At 45.3% G+C, this 6,700-nt stretch overlaps 1 protein-coding gene across 1 annotated transcript; it reads right to left on the bottom strand.

Annotated features, from left to right (window-relative positions):
* Positions 1-204: 204 nt before the first annotated feature.
* On the bottom strand, positions 205-3,939 carry nfkbiab (nuclear factor of kappa light polypeptide gene enhancer in B-cells inhibitor, alpha b). Its single transcript, XM_028821457.2, has 6 exons — positions 3,598-3,939; positions 2,805-2,910; positions 1,720-1,927; positions 1,483-1,571; positions 1,101-1,370; positions 205-758 (listed from the first exon to the last, which is right to left on the bottom strand). Exons 1-6 carry the CDS (start codon positions 3,834-3,836, stop codon positions 726-728), a joined length of 945 nt encoding a protein of 314 aa, XP_028677290.1. The 5' UTR covers positions 3,837-3,939; the 3' UTR covers positions 205-725.
* Positions 3,940-6,700: the final 2,761 nt, after the last annotated feature.

Here is a 6,700-nt window from a genome sequence, read left to right as displayed (position 1 = left end):
TAACATTTTGAAGTCAGGAATGACCAACTTGGAGTATTTATAAAAAAAAAAAAAAAAAAAAAAAAGCCAAGGATAGACCCCACACATGAACTCTGGTACGGGGGGCAGCACTGGTTTAGTCCCACAGGTTCAAACTGAGCATCTAAATGGAGCCCATTTTACACCCACCAGCCATGATTCCCACCACCACTCGGAAAACCAAAGTGATCATTCAGTACTTTATTTCACTCTCGACACATCTCCAACACAAACACTAGGCATTTTAATAGTGTTAATTTAAAATGTCAGAAATAAAGTTTATTATACACAAGTCAAAGTTTCATTTTGTATAAAAAAATAGTTCTGACTATACACAATATTTACATATTCTTTACAACAATGTACATTTTTCCCCTCAATGGACGAATTATCCATTTGTGAAATCCAGGCACTTGAGTGTGTGAGAAGGCACAAGGCTTTGGTATCCAGAATGTCCTGGGACCCATGCCTTTGGTTCACGGTTTCCCCCTAGGACTTCCAGGCTCTGGAAACGGCACACTGTCCAGCAAGACTTTCATCGTCGACAAACACGGGGCCAGCTCTTTGTCCTCCATGCGGCTCGCCCAATGACCTGATGTCTGGGAGCCTCCTGTTTAAAATGTAGGAGTCCTGCCTTGTCTTGTAGTTGGCTTCTTGAAGTGCAGCGGAGAGCCCAAGGTGTTGAGCAGCTTCTTCTCAGACAACCCCTAGCATCCAGCTAAGTGAATATCATCATACATCTGTAGAAATAAATAAAGGTGGGGGGAGAACAGAGTCAGTTTGTTTGTTAGACACACAAAATGCCAAGTGTGAAGGGGGGGGGTCTGCCCACTGATAACAGTACCAAAGTGGGCCACCAGACTAGCCCACCTACATACTTCTATATTAAGCAGTTAATCTGTGTGGGCAGGCTGTGGTTAGAAGACTCAGGCCTGTAGCATGGTTTCAGCTACTAGACACAGGGAACACTGGGCACTCAAACTGGGACTCACATTGACCAGAATAGGAGGCTCTCATGGAGATCAAATACACACACGTGGGTTGAGGCAGAACAGAACAAACAGGTTGGCATCTTAACTTACCTCGTCACTTTCAGAGTACGACTCTTCCTCCAATTCGGAATCGTCTGAATCTTCACTATCCGAGGTCAGATCCCGTAAATCTGGCCGTGTCAGCTGAAACAAGAGCTGCTGGATGTCTTGGTTCTGTCGGCCGTGAGTCAAGTGGTAAGGGGAGTAGCCACCATAGGTCACACTGTTCACATTGGCCCCGTTTGAGATGAGAAGGCTCACTAGCTGGTAGTTCTGCATGTCCACTGCTAAGTGCAAGGATGTTCGGCCATTGCACTGCTCCTGTTGGATGAATGAGAGATGTGGTTACAATACAGCATAAAATAAATCAGGAGGGGGACAAGTTACATCAAGACTTCAGAAGAGAGGTGTAGGCCAAAAATGGAAAATTTACCTGAGCATTCACATCTGCTCCCAGTTTAACGAGGTCTTCCACCAAGTGGAGAAATCCAAAAAGTGTGGCCAGATGAAGACTTGTGTGACCTGTAAGGAGAAGGAGGGAAAATAAAACTTGAGTACACACAGCGCCATACGACCAGTTACTACCTCGGTCCTGCACAGCAGGACCTACAAGCAGAATTGGGCAACTCTAAATATCTATGCTGTACAATTAACACGGCGAAAAGCTTACCGTTGTAGTTTACAGCACTGATGAGAGAAGACAGATGCTTGCCGCTAAACTGGGTGAGGGCCCCAAAGCAGTTCTGGGAACCCTTGCTGCAGGCAATGTGAAGTGCGGTGTTTCCTGAATGATCGACAAGCAGGGGGTCACAGCCGGCTTTCAGCAACGAGGCGACGATTTCCGCTTGATCTGTGATTACCGCCAAGTGAAGGGGAGTCTAAAAATATAAAAAAAAAAAAAACACACAAAAAAAGTTTAAACTCTCCATTGCCACCTTAAGTGCCAACAAGCACGGAAGCCAAGAAATATTACAGCTCATCTTCAACATGAAATTTATGAATGTAAAGGCGATTTAGTCGAGCAAACATGAGACATGTGAATAAAAGGAGTTACATATACAAATGTCCACAGCTCCAGTGCATGTGTTTCAACTTTGTGGGGGTATTATGGGATACATACTGCTCATGTGACACAAAAGCTGGTGTGTACATACCAAAAGTCTGCAGTGTAACCCAGAGGGGTAGTAACCAGCTAAACGGGCCAACTGAAACCCACATTATATTCTTATTTAAACAGATTCCAGTTTATCAGGGAGCCAAAGGGTGGCAACGTGCTGCATCTTTGAAGAAAGAATTCCACTGTCCCCTCCGTACAGGTGACACTAGTCCTACGGCTACAACCGCTTGTGTATATTTAAAATGCAGGTTATTGGCTTCGGAAGGCATAAATGCATATGGCGGCATTTTGTAAATCCAAAATAATGTTGACATACTGTTCAATACTTAATTGGCTAATCTGCGGAAAAACAGTGTAATTAAAAGTAGGCCCATTCTCCTTATATGAAGATGTGTGTCTATATTTATAATAATAAAACGTTTATTTTGTGAGCATTGTAAAAAATAAAAACTCATGGAATTTTAAACTCTTAACAGAAGTGGATTCAGATTAGGAATGGGATTCAACTTGGCTTCCTTGATTCAATACAATACAGTATAATAGCACAGAATATTTAACCCACCCATTACACTATAAGAACTGATCAAACAAGGAGCATCCCGTCTCTCTTGATAATAAAAACACAAAATGTTATTAACCTGTCTTTGGTTGTTCTGGATGTTCAGGTAGGGATCAGCACGCAATCTTTCGATGATCTGCAAAGCACAACCCTTCTCTTCGTGAATAACAGCCAAGTGGAGCAGCCTGTATGACAAAACAGAGAAAAAAGGTCAGAAATATCATTGAGAATATGAGAGAGAAAGAGAAAAAAACAACAAGTCAAAGGCGGGCGTTTCGCAAGGCTGGAGTTTTCTGGCCGGTAATTTCCACCGAGACTCTCCGCCTCATTTGCGCTTGTTCAGCGCCTCTCGCCTTTGGCGCCGCGCCAGGGACTTTCCAGATTGTGAAAAGAGATTTTTTTTTTTTTTTTTTTGCTGAGCTGCGTGCCGCTCCGCCCCCCCCCCCCGCGCCGAGGACAGGCTGTTCCGTCCTTCTCTGCCTTTGTTTACCCAACTCAAAAAACTCCAAGTGAACACCCACTTCTCTTTTTAATTGTTCGAGCTATTCATAAATATACAACGAAAAAAAAATCCCCAACACTTGAAGTCGGCCTAGCCCCCCCCCCCCCCGACCACAGAAAAAAAAAAACAAAAAAACTCCGAATTCTAATTTTACATGCTGCTTTAACTGCGGGCTTGAGTTTACGGTAAGCAAGCAGAAAGTTGTGCATGTGCATCTCTGCAAGAAAATATCAAAAGCAATCATCAACTACGACGTCAAACTTCGGAAAGAAGGGACGGAAAATGCAAAAAGTTCAGAGACTCTCTGCTTTCATTTTTTTTAATAAACGAGCGCCCCCGCACCCCCCTCACCAAACCCCGTTCAACTTACGTGTCTCCGTCCTCGGTGATCTGCGTTTTCCAGGGCTCGCTAGGGCGCTCCCGGTGGGGCTCCATAGTCATGTCTTCCATTTCCGAAAGGATCTTCTGATATTCATCCTCTTTAAGAGAATCCAAACCACTGTCGAGCCTGTCTTCCGCATAATTCATTTGTTTCCCTGGTTTTAAATCCCGTTCCTCCGCCATGAAATAATCCCTTTGGTTGCTGTTCATAGCTGCAAAACCTGCCATTTTGGGAAGGCGACGCTCAACTTTCTTCAAATTGTTAAAACGCTACAGTAATCTCCTCCGTCCGCTTTAATCCTCTGCGTACTGAGTCGGTGAAGCGCACGGCCTCGCAGCGGGCTGCTTTTATAAAGTGTCGAGGAGGGGCGGGGCTTACGGCTAGCTGGGAAATTCCAGTGACACATAAGAAGACAGACTTAGGACTAATCAGGGGAACATCAGATGGGTTTTTCTGGGGCAAAAAATTCCCTGAAAGAGTAAAAATGAGAACCTGTAATTTCCTAGCCCTGGAGTACACTCCAACCTTTCGGGAGCTGAACATTCCAAAAATGGCTAAAGAGCAGCACTATGATTATTTCATTTTTACAATATATGTTTATCATTGCTTTTGGATCACCAAACTGCATTTTTCCTCTTTAAGCCTAAAACAGCAAATGGAACTTGTATCGGTCTGCCTCTCTGAGTAGGTAGTGGGCACTTGCATGGGCTGCCCGTTAATGACTGCATTGCCACCCTGCAAGTTGAAAGATTCTGCAAGAGCCCTGATCAGATCGGCTGCAGCCCCTCCTCCTTCAAAGCACAAGACCCCTAACACCACATTATAATATATAGTGCCTTTCATAACAGAGCAGAGGGCATTGCATCACATGCCTTGTGCATGCAAAGTGTCTGCCCCCATGACTGGCACCCCCCAGGTGCCAAAGCTGTTCTTGTTTATTCTTCTCAGCATTGGCTTTGACATCTTTATACCATCCTGTGCCATGCAGTGTCAGCTACTAACACCACATTATGATATATAGTGCCTTTCATAACAGAGCAGAGGGCAATGCATCACATGCCTTGTGCATGCAAAGTGTCTGCCCCCATGACTGACACCCCCCAGGTACCAAAGTTGTTCTTGTTTATTATTCTCAGCATTGGCTTTGCCATCTTTACACCATCCTGTGCCATGCAGTGCCAGCTACTAACACCACATTATGATATATAGTGCCTTTCATAACAGAGCAAAGGGCATTGCATCATATGCCTTGTGCATGCAAAGTGTCTGCCCCCATGACTGGCACCCCCCAGGTGCCAAAGCTGTTCTTGTTTATTATTCTCAGCATTGGCTTTGCCATCTTTATACCATCCTGTCCCATGCAGTGTCAGCTACTAACACCACATTATGATATTCAGTGCCTTTCATAACAGGGCAGAGGGCATTGCATTACATCCTTTCTGCAAGTAAAGTGTCTGCCCCCATGACTGGCACCCCCCCAGGTGCCAAAGCTGTTCTTGTTTATTCTTCTCAGCATTGGCTTTGCCATCTTTACACCATCCTGTGCCATGCAGTGTCAGCAACTAACACCACATTATGATATATAGTGCCTTTCATAACAGGGCAGAGGGCATTGCATTACATCCTTTCTGCAAGTAAAGTGTCTGCCCCCATGACTGGCACCCCCCAGGTTCTCAAAGCTGTTCTTGTTTATTCTTCTCAGCATTGGCTTTGCCATCTTTATACCATCCTGTGCCATGCAGTGTCAGCAACTAACACCACATTATGATATATAGTGCCTTTCATAACAGGGCAGAGGGCATTGCATCACATCCTTTCTGCAAGTAAAGTGTCTGCCCCCATGACTGGCACCCCCCAGGTGCCAAAGCTGTTCTTGTTTATTCTTCTCAGCATTGGCTTTGCCATCTTTATACCATCCTGTGCCATGCAGTGTCAGCAACTAACACCACATTATGATATATAGTGCCTTTCATAACAGGGCAGAGGGCATTGCATCACATCCTTTCTGCAAGTAAAGTGTCTGCCCCCATGACTGGCATCCCCTCCAGGTGCCAAAGCTGTTGTTGTTTATTATTCTCAGCATTGGCTTTGCCATCTTTATACCATCCTGATGCCATGCAGTGTCAGCCAGCCTCACTGGGAAGGCTGAAAAGACGGCCTGCTGCTCCAAACCACCAGCATGTGCCCATCAAGCCACCCACATTTGGTAAAACTGCGAGCTCATTACATGACATCCCATCCCCCACAAGAACATGGCGTGCTTCTACCGTACTTTCCTTCCTTGCTTCATAAAGCATCTGTGAAACCCAAGGAATGTCTTGAAAATTTCGCTTTGTCTCTCTGAATCAAATTTGTACCGTAAGCAGCCCCAGCCAGGTCGTGAGGAGGCTGGCGCATTTCACTGGGGCATTTCAATCCGAAGGGCCAGACATGAGAAGGGAAATTCAGCTTTCAGATCCTCGTCAGTAACGGGAGGAAGCTCTGCACTGGAAACTTGTGCACTTTTGTTGGAACCTTTAGGGATTTCTGAGTTTCCCTTTGGGACCCTCTGCTACCCCTTACTTACTTCCCAAACAGCCTGCGGGTGAGCAGAAGGAGGGGAGCCAGCAGAAGTGAGAGGTACGAGCCACCCCTAGAATCAGCTGCGTCGCCCTTAGGGTTCTCAACCTGTCTGGAGTGCAGTGACTGGGAACAGCGGTGCTACATTACATCATTAAGTGACCAAAGGAGAACCAGGCCTCAATCTTTATTCATTGAGTTCCCAGAACTGAAGACCCCCCCACCATTACTGCCTCACTCAGGGCATATCTGGCTGTGATGTGTTGTTTACCACTGCTGTGAAGAAGTCCCATCCGGGTATCAAACACTTAACTGTTGACCATACAGCGCTTTTATATAGCACCTTTCATAGAGAGCACCATCACACAACAGCCTAAGGAGATTTAAAGAGCACATTATGAAAATAAATCAAGTAATTAGTAATGCCAGTGCAGTGACCACCCTGGACGGACCCACTGATAAGAGTGATCCCCTGTCTCCTCTCACATATACCCAGACTGGGCTCTGAAAGAAGTTAAAACTGTATATGATG

Source organism: Erpetoichthys calabaricus, chromosome 16 (assembly GCF_900747795.2).
Source record: "Erpetoichthys calabaricus chromosome 16, fErpCal1.3, whole genome shotgun sequence".
Taxonomy (NCBI): Eukaryota; Metazoa; Chordata; class Cladistia; order Polypteriformes; family Polypteridae; genus Erpetoichthys; species Erpetoichthys calabaricus.
The sequence above is the reverse complement of the archived record's forward strand: the minus strand, read 5'-3'. Positions and strand labels throughout refer to the sequence as shown.

Coding starts and splice junctions, on each gene's coding strand:
- nfkbiab (XM_028821457.2), bottom strand. CDS start 3,836: ATGGCAGGTTTTGCAGCTATGAACAGCAACCAAAGGGATTATTTCATG. Junction 2,911..3,597: donor ATCACCGAGGACGGAGACAC/GTAAGTTGAACG, acceptor TTTGTCATACAG/GCTGCTCCACTTGGCTGTTA. Junction 1,371..1,482: donor GAGCAGATGTGAATGCTCAG/GTAAATTTTCCA, acceptor TTCATCCAACAG/GAGCAGTGCAATGGCCGAAC.